General features: G+C 45.6%; 1 protein-coding gene across 1 annotated transcript in view; it reads left to right on the forward strand.

Annotated features, from left to right (window-relative positions):
- The window catches only part of IQANK1 (IQ motif and ankyrin repeat containing 1), a 478,492-nt gene that overhangs the window by 239,975 nt on the left and 218,304 nt on the right, over positions 1 to 20,213 (forward strand). The window contains 1 exon segment of the mRNA XM_078686619.1: positions 16,658 to 16,666. Coding sequence (XP_078542745.1) covers positions 16,658 to 16,666 — 9 coding nt within the window.

Raw genomic sequence — 20,213 nt, forward strand, 5'->3', positions numbered from 1 at the left:
TTATTGATAACGTTCCATTACAGGTTATGGCAGACTCAGGATCACCATACACCATTTTGAGGGATTCTATTTTTTATGATTTGTGGAAAAGAAAGGTTGATCTGTTACAATCAGATATAAACCCAAAAGCCTTTGGCGAGAAGGATATCAACATGATTGGATATTTTGAAGGGTTAGTGCAATATTTGGGAAGGGAAACCATGACAAAGATCTACGTTGCTGAAAAAGCGAATAATATAGTTGGCTGGAAGGATCTCGCTCGCATGGGTCTATACTTAGTGCCCGGGGACGATAATTCTATCAAAGTTAGGGATTTTCATGTATTGATTGTGATTCGTCTAATCCTGAAGCGTTTGACTCAAAACAGATTTTTGATGAGTTCAAACCTGTGTTTAGCAACAAAGTGGGCAGTGTGAAAGGTTTTGAGCATAAGATTAGGTTAGTTCCTGGGGCTCAACCTATTGCTCATAGAGTCCGATCTGTTCCTCTAAGTGTGCGAGGTGAATTGGAAAACTCTTTAAAAGATTTGTGTGAGCAAGGTATAATAGAACCTGTTGATTCTTCCCAGTGGGTGGCCCCCATTGTGGTCGCACGCAAGAATTCTGGCGAAATTAGGCTTTGCGCGGATTTACGCGCTTTGAACAAGAATATTATCATAGATTGTCACCCCCTACCGAAAATTCATGAGCTACTCGCAAATCTTGGTGGTGCCAAATGGTTTTCGCTGGTTGATTTGAAATCAGCATACCATCAGGTTGCTTTATCGAAAGAGTCCTAAGAATTAACTACTTTTATCACCCCGTTTGGGGCATTTTGTTTATTATGTTTATTTTCTGTTTTCATAGAGTCCCCTGACGAAGGGAGGTTTCCCGAAACGCATTGGGATTTTTAAATAAAATGGTGACATGTGGACTGTTTTTACGTCTCCTGTATTCTTGATTACATCTGTTTATGGCAGTTGGATGAATAAAATGAATTGAAAAATAACGTTAAGCAAGACAGAAAAAAGTTTTTGATGAACGGAAGAAAAATAATATGAAGAAGTATGCAACTTTGATTGATTGGATTCATTCTACTATGGTCGTGGCTGTGCAGCTTGGTTTGGTACCTAAGCTAGGTCCCTTTGTTGTTCAATATAAGTTTTTGCGCCTTCCCTTTGGTTTGGCATCAGCCGGAAGTGTTTTCCAGAAACTTATGGATTCTCTCTTTCGTGATGTATTAGGGGTTCAAGCATACCGTGATGACATTTTAATTTTTGCAAAGTCTTTAGTTGAACATAATGCAATTCTGAGGCGTGTGCTAGCAATTTTGATGTCTAAGAACATGACCGTCCGTAGTGACAAGTGTACATTTGCTGTTAATGAGCTAGATTATTTGGGGCACACCATCTCTCATGAGGGGATTAAGCCAAAATTTTCAATGATCAGGGCCATTGAAGACGGCAAACACCCTACTGATAAGGATTCTCTACGATATTTTCTTTGGTTGGCGGAATACTACGCTAGGTTTGTTCCGTCTTACTCACAATTAGTGGAACCTCTTCGCAAGTTATTAAGAAAAGGTTGTAGCTTTGTTTGGTCTCCTGATCTGGATAAAGTTTTTGGGGATGTGAAAAAGATGATTGTGTCTGCTAAAGCGCTTTTCGCTTTCAGAGATGATTGTACTTCATTCATAACAGTCGACGCCAGTATGTCTGGCTTGGAGCGTTGCTTACGCAAAGAGTGAATGGCCGCGAACAGACCATTGCATTCGCTTCTAGATCCCTCAAATCTTTTGAAACAAAGTACAGTACCATCGAGAGGGAGGCATTAGCTTGTGTCTGGGCAGTACAAAAATTCAGAACGTATATTTGGGGTCGGAAATTTGAACTGGTTACCGGCCATAAACCCCTGATTTACATTTTTGATAAAGTAAATTCTTCTTGTATGTCAGCAAGGTTAATGAGACTAGTCTCTAAATTGCAGGAGTTTCATTTTGAAGTTAAACATATTAGTGGTGGGTTGAATTTCCGAGCTGACTGCCTGTCTAGACTTTCCATGGTGAAGGATGATGATGAGGACATTTCAGGTGAGGATATTGAATGTGTCGCTGTGGTCGATGCGGTGGGTGATTTGGGTTCGGTTATATCTGAGATGGATTGGAAGTCTGCTAATGAGAATGATTCTGTGCTTCAGAAAGTCATTCATTATTCAACACATCATTGGCCCGAACCTAGGTGTTTGGAGGGGGAATTGTGCAGATTTGCTCTAATCTCTGAGGAACTCTCAGTTGAGAATGGTATTGTCCGTAGAGGTGATAGATTTATCCCTCCTTTCATGTTACGTTCGTCAATCAGTAACAAGGCTCATCAGGGGTATTAGGCGTTACCAAGACCGTCATGAGAATTAAGCAGCACTATTGGTGACCCTCTATTTATTTTTTTTATTTATTTATAATTACACTTGGTTAAGCGCGCAGCTACCCGGAGGTTTCCCGGCGCTAAAGTAGACACAAGGTATACAAGGTGAAGGGGGCAATAGGTCAGCAACTTACATATCAAATAGCCAGGTCTTGATACCCTTACGGAAGGTCAGGAAACACCTTTCCGATCATAGAGATAGAGGTAAGGAGTTCCAAAGAGAGGGGGCTAGCAAGGAAAATGACCGACCTCCCATTTTGGCTCTCTTGATTCGCGGTACTTTCACTTTGTTTTGGGTAGAGGACCTAAGTGCGCGAGATGGAACATAACGCTGCACTAAAACAGATAAATAGTTGGGGGCTGTTCCAATCAGGATTTTGTGCATAAGACACAAAGCCTTGAATTTAATCCTGTTCTCAATACGCAGCCAATGCAGGTTGCGCATGTGAGACGAGGTCGAAGTTCTAACAGGAAGGTTACAAATAAGGCGTACCGCCATATTTTGTACCACCTGGTATTTCCTAGTTACCTCCTTACTGGCACCCAAGAGTAAGATGTTCCCGTAGTCCAGGCGTGAGATGACAAGAGCCTGGACTACCGTCCTCAGGGTGTCAGCAGGCAGCATCCACTTGATTTTCCTCAGCCACCTGATGATGGTGGTACAGGTGGCGGAGACTTTCACGACATGCTGCTTAAAGGACAATTGGTTGTCGAGGAGGACTCCAAGATTACGAGCATTCGTAGTTGGAGTAGGAAGAGGACCCATCTCCGGAGGCCAGTGCTGTGGGCCCCATAACGAGATGTCTTGACCAAACAGAAGCAGTTCCGTTTTGTCCCCGTTTAATTTTAATTTGTGATCATGCATCCATGCAGATATTTGTCGGAGTCCATTTTGAAGAGACGAGGAAGAAGAATTTTTGTTGGTGGAGAGTGAATAGATGACTTGCGTGTCATCAGCGTAGGAATAAATCGTGAGACCTGCCTGCTCTGCCAGAAAGGCCAGGGGTCTCACGTATAAATTAAAAAAAAGGGGACTGAGGATAGACCCTTGTGGAACACCGTGTTTAGAAGGGAGGATGGATGAAACAGAAGTGGGAGAAAACACTTGAAAAGTGCGATCAAAGAGAAAATTAGCAATCCAGGCCAGGGCCGAGCCACCGACACCCATAGATTTCAAGGTGGACAACAAGATGGAGTGGGAGACGGTGTCAAATGCGGCACTATGGATGAACAAGTTAGGAAATTGTTTGATGTTTGTCCTCAGTGTCTGTTGTCTGACAAACACTGGAAGACGATGAAGGTCCCTTTACACCCCAAAGTTTCCACATACTGTTTGGGAGAAAGTTGGTATTGATTTTTCAGGTCCGTATTCTGTTTTGGATCAGGAGAATAAGTACGTAATTTTACTGGTTGACTATTATTCGAAATGGATGTATCATGAGTTCGTTAAAACACCTGATTCTGATTCTACAATTACTTTTCTTAAGAGAGTGTTTAATGTGGAAGGTACTTCAAGAGTAATAGTTACTGATAGTGGCACGCATTTCACTTCTGAAAAAATTGGCAATTTTCTTAGCAATTTGGATATCAAACAGTTGAAGGTTGCTTTGTATTCTCCGTCATCCAATGGGGTGGTAGAGAGAGGAAATAAACTGATTAAGGAAGGCATCCAGACGGCATTGGCATGCAAGCATAATGTGAATGATTTAGTTACAGACAAAGTGTGGCATTATAACACCACCCGCACTGTACTACAGGTGTATCCCCATTTTCTTTGCTAAGGAGCAGGGATACTCATTCTAATTGGTTTCCTTCTTGGCTTCACAAGTTGTCTGGGGAAAAGAAAATTGACCTGGTGGCTATTCGCAAAAAAGTAAATGACAAGCAGATTCAAATGAGGAAAAATTTTGATAAGAAAAATAATTCTTTGGGCGAGGATATTTTGGTTGGGGACTGGGTTTTGTTAAAAAAAACGTATAGAATTAAGAAAGGGGAATCAAAATTCCTGGAACCAATTCAAGTCCTTAAAGTCAGTAGAGGGGCTGCATTTATTGATGGGAAGGGTTGGTGGAACAAACGTCATCTAGTAAGAGTTTCTCACCAACAGGCAGAAATCATTCAGAGTAGGCGGGGTGAACTTGATGAGGATCTTGATTGGAGTTGGTTGGATGTTTCAGTAAATCGTGCCGGGTCCATTCCAGCTACTGTTTCACATGCTCATTCAAATGTTCAATCTAGTGTAGAAAATGTTACTATGTGTTCTTCTCGTGGCAGAACCATTAGAGTTCCTAGGAAATTTGATGGTTTTGTCAGATTTTAAAAGAGAATGTGAATTTTACTTTTAATTTTGTTAATTGCTATTGTAAGGGGGAAGGTGGTGTAGTGGTATGTGTTTATTATATGTGTTTCAGGTATATCGCGCGGTGTTTCCTTTGTGCACCGCGCGATGGTATTGATGTTTTGTATTCTTTTCCTCACGCTGTTCATGCGCTCTGTGTGTATCATTATGTTTGGTTTTAAATGTACGATCCGCGTGCGGCGTGTCTGTTTGGTGGAGGACCCTAACGTTTCTTCAGTCACCGTTGGGCTTTCTGATGACCAGATACATAGCGCGTTGGATGGAATATCTTTTGGAATAAACTACATTTTATTAATCTACTGGATGTGATTGGAGCTTTTCTTATTACGACAGTTGCCCTCCTGTGAAATAATTCCAGAATCCGAAACGATTGCCTGCCAATACATTGGCCACAATGGAACATCCAAAAGTATCCGCACACTAGATGACATGCTGCAGGATGGCCTGACCAAACCTTTCGTTGGTGTACAGGTAGAGTTTGATTTGAACAGTTCCTAACTCTGGAGATATATGCAGCTAGTGCGCTGCTTGAAACTGCTTTCAAGGTAGACGGAGGATCATGCTCACCCTAGCTTGCAAACCAGACTCGTCTATGACTTGAGGGTTTTGTCTGCTTTACTCCTGGCATACTATAAAGATATGAGAGAGACCTGCTACAATGTGATATCTTACGGCTCCATCTGAATAACAGTGGAAACTACATTCTCTACATGATGTGGGGTGGTACCTAAACTCCGGTTGCTGTAGGTGTGGTTCGCCACGCTGTGAGCTAGTTCACGTGTTGTGGTGTTGCTTGTCCCAAGCATAGCACTTACTGGTCAATCAATCAACCAGGGATTTGTAGAGTGCGATTTGTTAAGCGCACTACTCATCCGTGGTCTGTCATCTGACCTTTAATGAAGGAATCCACCAGCTTTGACTTTATGCCCTCTTCATATTTACATGGTGTCTCGGACATCAACATTGTCAGCTCACATTGAGGAGAATGGTTTGCCAGGTCCCCGACAGCGAAGGTGTCCCTTTCAGAAACTGGAATTTCGCTGACTCCTCGAAACGAGAATAATGTTTAGCAATACTGTTTATTATGGATTCACACAAACCACCTGTTTATAAAATGACCACCCTGTTTTGTATCTTTATCTGTATTGGGCGAACATTACTCAATAGCTAGGCCACATAATTTATCAATGTCTGATAGGTCTTTAAGTCAGAGCACTAGCTCACTGTTGGTCTCACTCTTTCATGTATCTCCTTGTCTTCCTCTTGATTGTCGTTACTAGTAGTTCCATCGTTATGTTTGCAGTTGATCTCTGAGCAAATATCGGTTAGTTATTTCTTTGAATTTCAGTAACATGTTCTTGGCACATATTGATTGTTAATGTTACTAGTCTCCCCATCCTTTCTTTTCTTCTCTTCACACTGCCCCATATTTATATCTCTTTTCCATGATAGGACCCATGTGGCCTGGTTCCAAAAGGTTAGATATCTTTATCTTTTTCTACATTTGCTCTTTTGTTGCGCCTTGTCAATGATGCATTTACTTTATATTGCTTGGTGCTTTATACGCCTTGCCAATGATTCATTTATGACATCTTACTTTGTGTTGTTCTAATAAGCTTTACAAAAGAGTGTTTAAGAAAGGATATAATAAGCCCAGCTGCACAAAATACTTCATCTCGCTTTATGTATATGACATGTTGGTGTATAAGAGAAACCCTATTGGTCCATTCTGAGACGATCATAGATGTTCAGAAAATTTGGTAGGTAAGCCAGACTGATGATCAGCTGTGAAAAATCGTTTTCGTCAGGCGCGGGTGGGGAGGATTCAATACCACAATGGTGCATGCTTAAAGTAGAGAGGGAACGATTTAGACACCTTTGTATTGAGATTTAGACACCTTTGTATTGAGATTTAGACACCTTTGTATTGAAGTCACAGGAGTGAACATCAGATTACAAGGTTTCTCACGAAGTTTGGAGATGATTTGAAGCACAGGAAGGAGTTTCACTTTCAATGTCCGGGAGGGCTGGTATACTAAAAATGGTCTCACTCCCAAGGTTCTTCTGCATGGCGCAGAGTGCCCCATTTGATATCCTGAAGAATACGAATTCAAGCTGCCGGATGAGCTAAGGGAGCACCATTTAAACAATAAGGTTACTTGAATCGTCTTAGCGATTTTATTTAGGAATGCGCATGATTGGGATATTCGCCTTCCTGATATAAAAAAAAACTATGATTGGAGATTGCAATTAACATGGATCAATGTGGAATAAAGAGCATGTCCTATGGCTCAAGAATAAAAAAATTGGGGGACAATACCGCTCATATATGGGTAGACCGAAGGGAGGAATCTTGAGAACCAAAAGTGACTGGGATCAAGAACTTGGAGAAAGCCACAGCAATGATCAGATAGAAAACAATCTGCCAGAAGGAGGTCTATTATTGGTAGGAACGGATCTGAAGATGATTGCTCGATCATGTAGTTTCAGGAAATTGGACCACTTTGATCTCCAAATTATGGCACGCCATTTTTACTAAACACTGAAATATTATTCGAAAAGCTTGGTGAAGCATTCAAGTTTTTGATTTGTGAATTTTATCAACCATTACAGCTGTGGCTTTAACAAGGGAGAGGATGTGGCCTTGAGGCTAGAGCGGTTGCCCTCGAAGCTGGGGAACCGGTTTCAAGTCTGGGCTGGCATGCTCAACATCCTGTGATTCTCGGCGAATCTCTTACTCACCTCATGCCTAATGAAAACCAATGTGTCTGTAATGTAACTGGTGCTCCTGTAAAGCAATCTGATAACTTCAGGTCAAGTTCGCACAATATAAAACTGAAAAAAAGAAAAATTTGAGATATTTGAAACATCAGCGGTGCTCCTGGAGGTCTAGGAGTTGCAAGGTATAATAGACATAAAAGCTTTCTGTGGTATCCCACTTGATTTCAAAGAAGGATAATCCAATCTTGATTAGATGATTTGCTATGGATGTTTGGATCGAAAGAGAGGTAAGGAATTGTTCTGATTGTGCTTGCAGCGACAAGATATTGAAATGTAGGAATCAACCTATGGTTGTGAGGGAACAATCCAGTGGTCCCTGGATTGATATTTGTGTTTACATTTTAGGCCCTATCAAATTGAAGTCACGTGACAAGTATGTATTGGTCTGCTTAGACATGTATTCTCGCTGGCCTGAGATTAAAATTGTAAGTTCTATAGAGTCTTCAATGGTGATTCAGTTTCTGGATGATTTATTCGAAAGAGAAGGATAATCCAATCTTGATTAGATGATTTCAAATGTAGTTTATTCAAGACAGAAAAGAAACAACCCCATCCAACATCAGCTCTAGCAACTGTGAAGTCACTGTTGCTTACATTCCAGATCCTAGAGAGTTCCTTTCATTCTATGTTCTTGATTCCAATTGCCTAACACTTTTAAGAACACTACACTTTCCATTGTGTATAAGTCGCTGTCCTGTTACACACCAGTTACTTTGAGTAGGCAGAGGGTGGAAAGGTAGAGATACCTCAACTTTTTAAAAAAAGGTGTTTGAGTCAGAACTTACTGCGAAGGTAGGAGCAACACTGGCAGGTTGTATGTCAGAATATTGAGTACGAAAATATCTTCCTAAAAAATATCATAACCAGAATATTGACTACGACAACATTGCGAACGTAAGTATATGTAGATAAGTATAGATGTACTATTCACAACTCCACATTTATGTACCGTGAATGTATATATTTATTGTCAAACTGCATATAAGTGTAGTTAGGAATTGTTTATCTATACGTACTGATGCATGCTTACCAACATGATTTTGTTGCAGTTGTTTTCTGGATATGATAGTTTTGTAGGGCAATATTTAAAACTGTTTTCTGGAACAATACCTCCAGGAAGGAGTGGCAAGATTACAGCTCGCACTAGAATTTAACTAGCTTTATAGAGAACTAGATCATTCACATAACTTTATGGTCTAGCCTTGAATGTAGCAAAGTGAGCCATTGATTCACAATATAAATAACGGGAACCATCCATTGAAGTGGAGGGATTGCTGTTTGGTTGATGGAAAACTAATTTACAAGCATAGTGAGTATCCAAGAACATTTAAAAACATTTGAAGGCCGTGGATATGGCATGATAGCTGGAAGTTGGCGCCCTAGCGCGTCATTTGATTCAGGTACTGGGGGGAGGAGTAAATTGCATGGCATAAGAAACAGTAACTTTATAACAAGATAAGAAGAATTTGCATCCAGAGCGTGTAATTCTAGGAGCAAGAAAGGGATGCAAGTACTATTGTTGTGCTGTTTTTCTTTTTATTGGATTTTTATTGCCTTTCTAGATCTGACTTTGGGCTGTTAATACACTTAACCCAAAAAACCTTCCCAGCAACAGGTCACCCTGGGTAGAGCTGATAGTCCTTCCCACTGCTGTGTGGACATGAGGATATCAGGCCAATGAGAAGAGTCTGGGGAAGAGACTAAGGGCTTGATTTAGAGTTTGATGGACAGGTATTGTGTCAAAAAAGTGCTGGGATATCTTGTCCGCCTTATTACAAGTGCATTTTAGATGGATGGGATATCCGTCACGTTTGTGACAGAGTACCCATCTGCCAAATTCTAAACCAGGCCCAACGAGGCTATGTCCTGATTCACTCGCCTGCCTATTTGATACTCTTCCTTCATATTTTCCTTGGGCTTAGACTAGTTATCTGCACCTTTATACAGTGGATATCCCCCTGAACTTCACTAGTGCCATCCCTGACATTGGGCTCCGATTGTTCATCACATCCCCACAACTTTGTATATATTCTGAAACCCGAGAACTAGTTATGAAATTCCTCTTACCTTTTTGGCAAAGCTATCTGCAGTTTTTGCCAGAGTTACCGTTTTGCAGATTTTCAAAAGCAAATAATCATGTACTAAGGCAGGATTTTGAGATGGCTTTCAGAAGTTATAGCCGCAGCAGTCTGTACCCTGGTAAGTGATTTACTGGATTCAGAAGCGTTGCTTTAAAGTTGCTAACTTTACTGTGATAAGCCTTTTGATAAGGGACAGTTCCCTGGATTCACCCGATCCTGCAAGCCTCAGGCCATTTAATCTTTCCCTGTGGCCAAGCAACTAGAATATTGAGTTCCAAGCTCTTTTTGACCCTTATCATTTAGGCTATCACCTGGGTCCATGCATGGATTCTATTTTAGATTCTTCTGCGATGCTGAGATGAAGGTAGGGATTTAGAGTTTGGTGGAAGCAGGACATTTGCCAAAAAAAGTGGCAGATGTCCCTTCCACCCTATTTAAAGTGCACTGATGTCATGTACTCTAGGGCAGATTGGACAATTGCCATTTTTGGGTGACTGCCTCACATCTGCCAAACTTTAAATCAGGTCATAAACTCCATTGACTGTTATGACATCCTGTTTCCATTTTGTACCTGCCACAGTTTCCCTAGAGGTCATGACGTATTCAAGACCACTGTTAATGCTCCACTTTTTTTTTATTTGTCACCCTCAACAGAGTGCTGGAGTGGATCACAGATACAGGCAGTGTATTCCACCCAGAGAGAGAGAAGGAGAGGGGCAATTGGCCCTTTACTAGGTTATAATGAGACTGACAGGTTACATTGTGATCAGGGGCACAGGACTTGTTACCGACATACTTGAGAGAGATATCCACTGTCCATCCTGTTAAGCTCCATATATTCTCCAAAACATAGTACCCATCACTTTCCCCTGAGTGCCTTCTGTGTATGCCTTTGCTATGCCAATTAACCTTAACAACAATCACAATAGCTAGATTTGGGCAAGAAATTAAAACTCAGTGAGGAGAGAACATGCAGCTACATCTGCTTCGTATTAAGTGCATCCCTGTGAATTACCTCAGTCCCTGGCACAGGCCCTTCAATTAAGGACATGTGTTACTAACAGGCTCCCCAGAAGGCAGATTGTGTCGCTCTATGCCATTCAGTGCTCGGCACCTCAACTGATAAATAGTATGTGTTGTTATTGTCGCATATTGCTAAGTGTTTCAAAGTGCCTTCTTATCATATCGCTCCCTATCTTCAAAAACAGCCTGGGAGACCTACAGTCATACGCACCACACGGGTGCTAAAAAACTCAAAATCTCAGGTGGTTTGCGAAGGCTGCTTCATACAAACCTAGAGCACTTGGAACCACAATAATCAGGAACCACCAACTCTCAATACACACCTCTCAGATTTTAACCCCAGAATCTGGAACTCTGCTCATCGAATCACAGACTAGCCCAGATCATCTGCACTTCAAAAAGAGCTCCAACCATGCTTCTTCAATGATCATAGACTATTATAAGTGAACTGTGGTGTGAGATATGTGCTATGGTAATGTATACCTCTATGGTAGTGTGTGTGTGTGTCTGACCTCAAGTGGACTAAATGTGTCTCATAAAATCTAATACTATTACTGATGTAGTCTTAATAAAAGAAGGGAAGAAATCCAGCTAATTAGTAGCTTTTGCACTGAGCTATGTTAATTGAAAGAAATTGTGTTTTTGATCACGGGAGGGGTGGGGAAGACCCTTCTCAAGCAACAGCCAAAATCCTTGTCAGGGTGAACCACAAAGGTTGCTAAATTAACTTGTGCTTGACCCTCTGGTAGCTTGGCACAAACACAGCCAGGCTCAACTTAGAGGCACAGTGCTAAGAATGTATGCAACACCATAGTAATGCAGAGCACATTAAAAATATGACACCAGTTTGGAAAATGTAAGTAAGCCAATTACATCAAAACTAATTAAACCCAATCAGTAGAAATTGTGTTTTTGATCACGGGAGGGGTGGGGAAGACCCTTCTCAAGCAACAGCCAAAATCCTTGTCAGGGTGAACCACAAAGGTTGCTAAATTACCTTGTGCTTGACCCTCTGGTAGCTTGGCACAAACACAGCCAGGCTCAACTTATAGGCACAGTGTTAAGAATGTATGCAACACCATAGTAATGCAGAGCACATTAAAAATCAGACACCAGTTTGGAAAAATAGAGTAAATGTAAGTAAGAAAATTACATCAAAACTAATTAAACCCAATCAGTAGAACGGAGTTCAAAATTTTAAGAGATTTTAGTAAAACTAGCACCTAAAAGATTAAAGCGCCAACTGCGGTCATCTAGTCCTGCAAGACCGAGGCAAGGTTGAAAGTTATGTCCAACTGCAAAGGAGTGTGGCTCGGATACATGAGGTGGGTTGGGCCTAGTATTGGCTTATCTTGAGACTTAGATGGAATGTCAAAGAAAAGTTCCTGAGAAGGTAAAAGCAAGGCAGTACGCAGTGTCCAAGGAGGAGGCGTCATCGGTGAGCTGCTGGACGAAGGTTTCTACATTTGGACTTTGTCACTTTTTTTGGAAGTCAAAAGCGAGGTGAAGATACAGGCGGGAGCCGACGAGGGCTTTAAGAGGCCGGATACCATTGCTCGGGAGTCCCACTGAACAGGATTTGCTTCTGCGAAGAAGAAAGTATCGGGAGATACAACAAAGTCAGGCTGACCAGAGATACACCGTGGATGTATCGGCAAGCAGGTAGGTCCTGGTCTACTGTCCTTTCTGATGTCACTTTTTGGTGTACAATCTTTAGGTCCCAACTTTTAGGGGTGTCAGAATTCACCACATCAGAGGCCAGGTGCAGGGGTCAACGTCTCTAGAGCTTGTTGTGTCCCTGTAGGTTCCACAGGAGGCCAGAAAACTAGTCCTTGGAGTCACTCTGGTTGTCCTGGGTTTAAGTAGCAAGGCAGGCCTGAAGCTGTAGGGCAGTCCCTTGAGGTTCAAGGCAGGCTTCAAGCAGCAGGGCCATCCTCTGGTAGCAGCAAGGCAGGCTTCTGAGGTACAAAGCCAGCCTCAAGTAGCAGGCCAGTCCTCTGGAGTACAAGGCAGACCTTCTAAGTGTGATCTGCAGGTCCAGGAGTGTACTGAAGAGTTGATCTAAGAGGCCAATATGTATACCTGGTGCCAGCCTTTGAAGTGGGAAAACTTCTAGCCCACCCCCACATCTGGTTCTGGACATTACTTCCTTCACCTACTCAGGCTTCCAGTGGCTGAGGTTGACACAAGACTGGCATGAGTGTTCCGGAAACAGCCCTTGTATATGTTAGTGGGGCAGGGAACAGCTTTGCCGCACCCAACCTGGCAAGACAGCCTATCCTGCTAACACCTAGTACCCCTTTGTCTCACTGTTTTGGAGGAATACTTGAAGACCAACTGCCAGCCATTCAGGGTCATGTGACAAAGGCTGCAGGGACCAAATGGGTAGGCAAGAAAATGCCAGCTTTCTAAAAGTGTCAGTTTCAGAATTGTAAATTAAAATCTGACTTTATCATCAAGGAAGATTATAAATTACAATTATTTTCAAACCAATCATGATATTTAAACCTGCTCCCAATCAAAGATTACCACTTATTGAATGTAAAAAGGTAACCCAATATTATCCCATGGGAGAGGTAAGCCTCACACTAGTGAAAAACTAATTTGGGAGATTTTCATTAGGAGGACATGTAAAACTTAAAAACACATGCCCTACCGTTTAAATACAATGCACCCTGCCCTATGGGTTATATAGAGCCTACCTCAGGGTGACTTGTATGGATTGAAAAGAGAAGTTTCGGCCTGGCAAAAGGTTTATCTTATGTTATTTGGGGCGACCCTTCTCCCCAAACCCAGTCGCACAGCCACAAAAGTAGTTTTGTAGAAATGCTCCAATTTTTATGTCCATTTCTCTCCATTTACTTTATACTTTACTCAATTTTTTGAGCTTATAGCACGTTTGATCCAAGCACTTTGCCAGTGGTGGTTTTGGTTCCCAGTCCGGCCCTGCCCCACTCATACTCCGCAATTTACATCCGCAAACCCACTCGTAGCCTTCATTCATCTCCTTCTTATAAACTCACTCCTTTTCGAATCCCTGCCATAATCACCCAGTGCCGCTTACAACTGCGAATCGGTACATACCTGACACAACTGCTTCCCACTTCGGTGACATCCATTTCCATGAGATGTTTCCCTTCCCTATGAAACCACCCGTTTTTAACCTCATACTCGTGCCCAAACCCCTCCCTCAATAATGCTGCCTGATTAACCACCTGATCTACCCTCTCTAAACACACCTCAGTTTGAAAAAATACAACTCCCATAATCCACCATAACAGCTCTCAAATAATGCCGTCTAATGAATAGTGCGCCGATAGAGATTATTAGACCAATGTTAACACACAGGATTTCAAAAACTCGTAATGTGAATGCCTAATGATTAGACAACGTGCTGATGACACGAATGGTTCTTGGTGAACACAATAGTACAGGAGCTCACAATGTCAATGCCTGATGATTAACCAATGATGGTAACACGAACAATACTTGATGAACCCGTCCATGTGGTAGTTAACTGATTCTCCAAATGTATATATTTTCCTCGCTGGGTGCAGACCTTCCACAGGGCAATCTTTCAAATAATGTTCAGCAAAGATGATGGGATGCACACCATTCTAATCTAAGTTCGACCATTTTTATCCTAAAAATCATCCAAGAGTGCGTGCTCGCTAGGAATGTGCCTTGTCCTGATGGAACACAAAAGGTTTATTTTGCCAAGTAGAATTGGACTGCAAGATGTAGCGGTCTAGTCTATTGTCCGGGGAAGAGTAACCCGGAATCATACACCAACTTTGTATCACTCTCTGGCCAGGCGTGGTCAGAGAGCATAAATAAAGGGGCCGGAGTCGCTCGGGACTCCCGGCCCGCACAACCACCACACTGCCTTGTTGTCCTTTTACTGTGTGCCCGATATCATCCTCTGTGCCATCCACTGCTGCCGGGTGACAGAGAACTTAACACTGGCGACGAGGGTGGGATGCTTTCAAGCCTGAGCGTCCAACCAGTGAAGAATCAGTGCATACCTGATCTGGTGAGGCAGCGCTGACATAGATCGACCCTGCAGCGGAGGAGAGCTGCCAGCAAGGAGCGCCGCTGTTGAGGAAGCCACGGGTGAGCATCGCGCAGTAGAGGCGACGCGTGCTAGCGCCCTAGATCCAAGGAAACGGCCGCCCGCATTGACCGACAGCAACACAACGCTGCCGGAGGCCCGGTGTCCCGCAAGACGGCGTGCGCATGCGCATGCGCACATGAAAAGACGGCCGACATCAACGGCTGGGAGAGCCGGCTGAGGAGAGCACGTGGAGACGGATCGTGCTCAGCAGGGCTTCACCGTTTAAACACACGAAGCACCGCACAAGCAGCGTGGGGCATGAGAATGTAACAAAGTCTCCGAGAACCCCAAACAAGCACTGGCAAAGGCAACGCCCGATTGGTGGCAAAGTAAGAATAAAGGAAACTTACCTGGGGCAATTAGATACACATCAGCACACACACAAAGACATCCAGATTACAAGAGAGAAAATAAGCACCAGCAAAGACAACGTATGCTTATTGAAAAAAAAAAAAGAGCAGTACACCAACAAGGACAGAAACACCTCATCTGGGGCAATAAACTGTACGGCAGCACACAAGAAGACTACCAAGGCACAAGTAAAGCAACAAGCATTGGCAAAGGCAACGACTGTTTGGAAGGAAAAAAAACTGACCTGACACAAACGCACAGTGAAGCGAAGGCACACAGATCGACATGGGCACTATAAGTGAGGAATAGTGCACCATGTCCAATCCAGCAGTGCAGGCAGCTCAACAGCAAGCAGCCCCACCGGCACCGCCACACCCAGTGCACACCCAAATTACCGCACTACCACCGTTCAGCGAACTCATTGACCCTGCTATTGCCTCACCCAGGTGGAAAGTGTGGGTTGTCCGCCTCGACAACTACTTTGTAGCAACGAGGGAAACCGCCGTAGCTGTAAAAAGATCGCTACTCCTACACTTCGCGGGGGACTAAATATACAAGCTATTTGAGCACCTCCCGAATACTGATGCACCCACCGACTATGATGCGGCAGTCAGGGCATTGAACGCCCACTTTGACCCTCAGCTCAATCCTCACTATGAGCGGGTCAAACTTAGACAAGCCAGGCAGCGAGAAGGGGAAACAATGGATGGTTTTCATGCACATCTCAGGGAATTAGCGAGTACCTGTACTGAAGATGATTAGACCAAAGAAGGATCGGCACAACTCATCCAAGGCTGCCGCAACAAGATGCTGCGGACACTCATTCTTCGACAACCCCGAATCACGTTAGAAGAAATCCTAATCCTCGCCCGCTCACATGAGTTATCAGACGCCCGAGCAACTGCAATGGAAACGGCAATCCACCGCCAACTGGAGCCACCAAACAGCATCAAAACAGAGTGGGCGGATTCCGTTCGCACTCCATCTCGTGGTGGGCGAGGAAGATGGCCTACCAGGACGACGTGGCGACCACAGTGCGGATACTGTGGGAGAGAAGAACACCCACCAGACAGCTGTCCAGCACGAGGAAAGACGTGTGCGGGATCCCCAACCATTTCGCGAGCGTGTGCCGAGGTGGCTCGCGAGGCAGAGGAAACACAGGAAGGAGGAAGCCAACAGGGGCAGTCAGACATCTATCGCCAGAAGATCAGGAGTCTACAACATCACGACCAGCATGAACCCCTGCACGGAGTTACCAACGACTGGATGACTCATCCACAGAAGAGGATGAAGAGTGTTATTTTGTGTCCTTCGCGAGTGACCTCAAAAAGAGAAGACGGCCGCAACCCAAGTGCAACATTGAGATCGATGGGTCCCCGGTAACCGGACTGATTGACATCGGAGTAACCGTTAACGTGATGGGATCACAGCATTACAAGCAACTGAAGCCGAGACCGCCCCTTACCCCATCCAAGATCAGAATTCTGACATATGGGAGTCAAGATCCACTTCCCCTGAAGGGAAAAATGACGGTACAAGTAAAATCGGAGACCCAAGAAGTGACAACTACATTCCACGTCGTTGACAGAGAGGCCGACATACTAGTTGGAAGTCACACCGCCGAAGACCTCAATCTAAGCGCGTTTGCGAATGCAGTGAAGCTGCTCCAGACGGACGACATCCTGGAATCGTTTCCCCAACTGTTTACAGGCCTAGGAAATATAAAGAGACCACCAGTGAAGTTGCACATAGACAAAGCCATGCAACCTGTCGCGCTAAGACACCGACGAATTCCATTTCATCTCCGACCCCTGGTGAAGCAAGAACTTCTGAAGCTGGAACAACAGGGGGTAATTGAGAAGGTAACAGGTCCCACTCCCTGGGTTTCACCCATGGTGATCGCTGAAAAGCCAAAACAACCAGGGAAAATCTGGATATGCATTGATATGAAAATGCCTAATCGAGCCATTAAACGATAGAGACATCTAAGGCCAACGGTTGACGATATCCTGGCTGACCTCAATGGCTCGCATTGGTTCTCCAAGTTAGATCTAAATACTGGTTATCACCAGCTGAGGCTAGCAGAGGAAAGCAGATACATAACCACTTTTTCGACCCATCTAGGACTTTGGCGGTACAAGAGATAGAACTTTGGAATATCCTCCGCGGCTGAAATATTTCAAAACCCTATGAGGGAAATCTTATCAGGCCTCTAAGGCGTACTGAACGTGAGTGACGACATCCTGATTCATTCCAAAACTCTTGAAGACCATCACCGACGGCTCTGAGCCACACTCCAGCGACTAGCAGAATCTGGCGTGACCTTGCACAAAGAAAAATGCCAGTTTTTCCGTAAAACAATTGACTTCTTTGGCTACGTGTTCAGTTCGGAAGGAGTCAAGGTAGATCCTAGAAAGTCTAAAGCAATTCATCTTGCTCCTGCTCCAACCAATACATCTGAAGTAAGGAGCTGCCTAGGTATGGCAACCTACTGTGGGTGATTCATCCCAAACCTAGCAACAATAGCGGAACCTCTGAGAAAGCTCACAAAGAAAGAAACACCCTGGAAGTGGACCCACGAGGAGGACAAAGCCTTCAAACAAGTCAAGTCGGCGTTGTTGGGCGGCACAACCATGGCCTACTTTGACACAACTCGCCCCACAGAAGTGTTGTGGATGCCAGTCCGGTAGGCCTAGGAGCCCTACTCACTCAAGAGACCGAACCAGGAACGTGGGTCCCATTAGCGTTTGCGAGTAAAGCCCTCACCGCAACAGAATCCCGGTATTCGCAAATAGAACAAGAGGCGTTGGCGATCAAGTGGGCATGCAACCATTTTCATTTATATGTGAGCGGGCACCCTTTTCGAGTAATCACAGACCACCAACCCCTTGTTCCTCTGTTCAAAGGCACGGCACCTCATCCACCTCCCAGGATTGAAAGGTGGGCCATCCAATTACAACATTACCAAATGGAACTGATGTACAGACCAGCGGAAGGAGACAGTGATCAAGAAACGAAACCAGAACAGTTCGTCAACATGGTTGCCCAGTGGTCGTGTCCACGAGCCCTTTCGATAGAGGAAATAAAGTTACACATGGGCGAAGACACGATCCTACAGCGAGTGCCGGACACTTTGAAGAATGGATCCTGAGAGGGATTTCTCAAAAACGTCCAGGGGTGGAGTGAGCGACCGCTCGAGCCTGCACCAGGCGAGGTCGCCCCACCTTCGCTGCTCCTGCCCGCTGTGGCCAGGACCCTGCCCTGCTGAGTGCTGCGCCCTGCCTTCTACCACCTCCTCCGTTTTGCCGCGGTTTGCCTGCTGCGGCGTGCCTGTCCTCCCCTCTGTTTTGTTCGCCTGCTGCATTGCACTGGTCACTTTCTCCCCTCGGATTTCTCCTGTTCCCCCCGTTTGGTTTAACTTGCCTCCACTTGTATTTGCTCCTGCTCTCCCCCCGTTTTTATTCTTGTCTCCCCTCGTTTTTTCCCACTGGTCTCCCCTTTTTCCTTCTGTACCCCTTGTGCTGCCCCCCCCCACCTGTGCGCTCCCTCGAGCCGCCGGACGACCCAACCGCCGCTGAGCCGCCCTCGGCCCTTCCCGCCACTGCCCACCGGCGTCTCCGCCCCCCTCCTGCCCATTGGCCGCCCCGCTCCCGCCACCCAGCTGACCCGCCCTCCCGGCTCCTCACTTATGACGCCCCTAGAGCGACCGCGCAGCGGGAGCACCGAATGAGCGCCGAAGGTGCGCCAAAGGTAAGCCCGTCTGCCCCGTCCGCGCCTGGCCCGCGCCCAGTGCCAGGACCCCTGGCCCCCACCAACGGAAGCAGACCCGACGGACCTACGATGCAACCAAACTCAACGCACTCAACACCGGCCGAACCCCGGGCTGCTACCAAGCCACACCGAGACGCACCCACGGACCCTTCAGCTGCCACTCCTGCAAGTTCACCTGCAACCGGACCCACGCTACACCAGCACCCACCAAGCCGAACTCCAGCACCACCCACCTGAAGTGCATCCTGCTCAACACCCGCTCCGTCCACAGACACGCCGTCGAGCTCTGGAACCTGCTCGACACCACAGCCCCAGACGTCGCCTTCCTCACGGAAACCTGGATGAACGCCTCCTCAGCGCCCGACATCGCCATCGCCATCGCCATCCCGGACGGCTACAAGATCATCCGGAGGGACCGCGTCAACCAGACAGGAGGAGGCATCGCCATCATCCACAGGAGCACCATCCGCATCACGACCGACACCGACGATACCCTCGCACCCACCGAACACCTGCACTTCCAGATCCACGTCAACCCCAAGACCACCCTCAGAGGCACCCTCATCTACAGACCCCCGGGACCACGCACACAATTCAGCGAAGACATCGCCGACTTCATCAGCCCACACGCCCTCCCCTCCGCCGACTACATCCTCCTCGGGGACCTCAACTTCCACCTGGAGAACAACAACGACCGCAACACCACCACCCTGCTGGACAACCTCGCCAACCTCGGACTCAAGCAGCTGGTCAACACCCCCACCCACTACGCCGGACACACACTCGACCCGGTCTTCTCTTCCAGCAAGGACATCGCCTTCAGCCACGCCACGGGACACCACTGGACGGACCACAGCTGCGTCCACTTCAGCTTCAGAAGGACCACGTTCCACCATCACCAGCAACAGGTTCCCCGCAGAAGCTGGAACAAGATCACAGCCGACCAGCTCGCGACTTCCCTGAGCAAGAACCCTCCCATCAGCACAACGAACCCCAGCCAAGCGGCCACCAACCTCACGAAATGGATCAGCGACTGCGCAGACGACCTCGCCCCTCTGAAGACCCCACCCAGCAGACCCGGCAGCAAGAAAGCCCCATGGTTTAACGACGAACTCAAGAGCTCCAAGAAGAACTGCAGAGCACTCGAGAAAATCTGGCGCAGAAACCCAACACCAGACTACATGACTGCCCTCAAGCTCGCCACCCGAAAACACCACCAACTGATCCACGCCACCAAGAAAACCGCATTCAAGGAACGACTGGACAACAACGCACACAACAGCAAGGAACTCTTCAACATCGTGAAAGAGCTCTCCAACCCCAACGCCGGAAACA

This window comes from Lissotriton helveticus, chromosome 4_1, assembly GCF_964261635.1.
Source record: "Lissotriton helveticus chromosome 4_1, aLisHel1.1, whole genome shotgun sequence".
Classification (NCBI taxonomy): domain Eukaryota; kingdom Metazoa; phylum Chordata; class Amphibia; order Caudata; family Salamandridae; genus Lissotriton; species Lissotriton helveticus.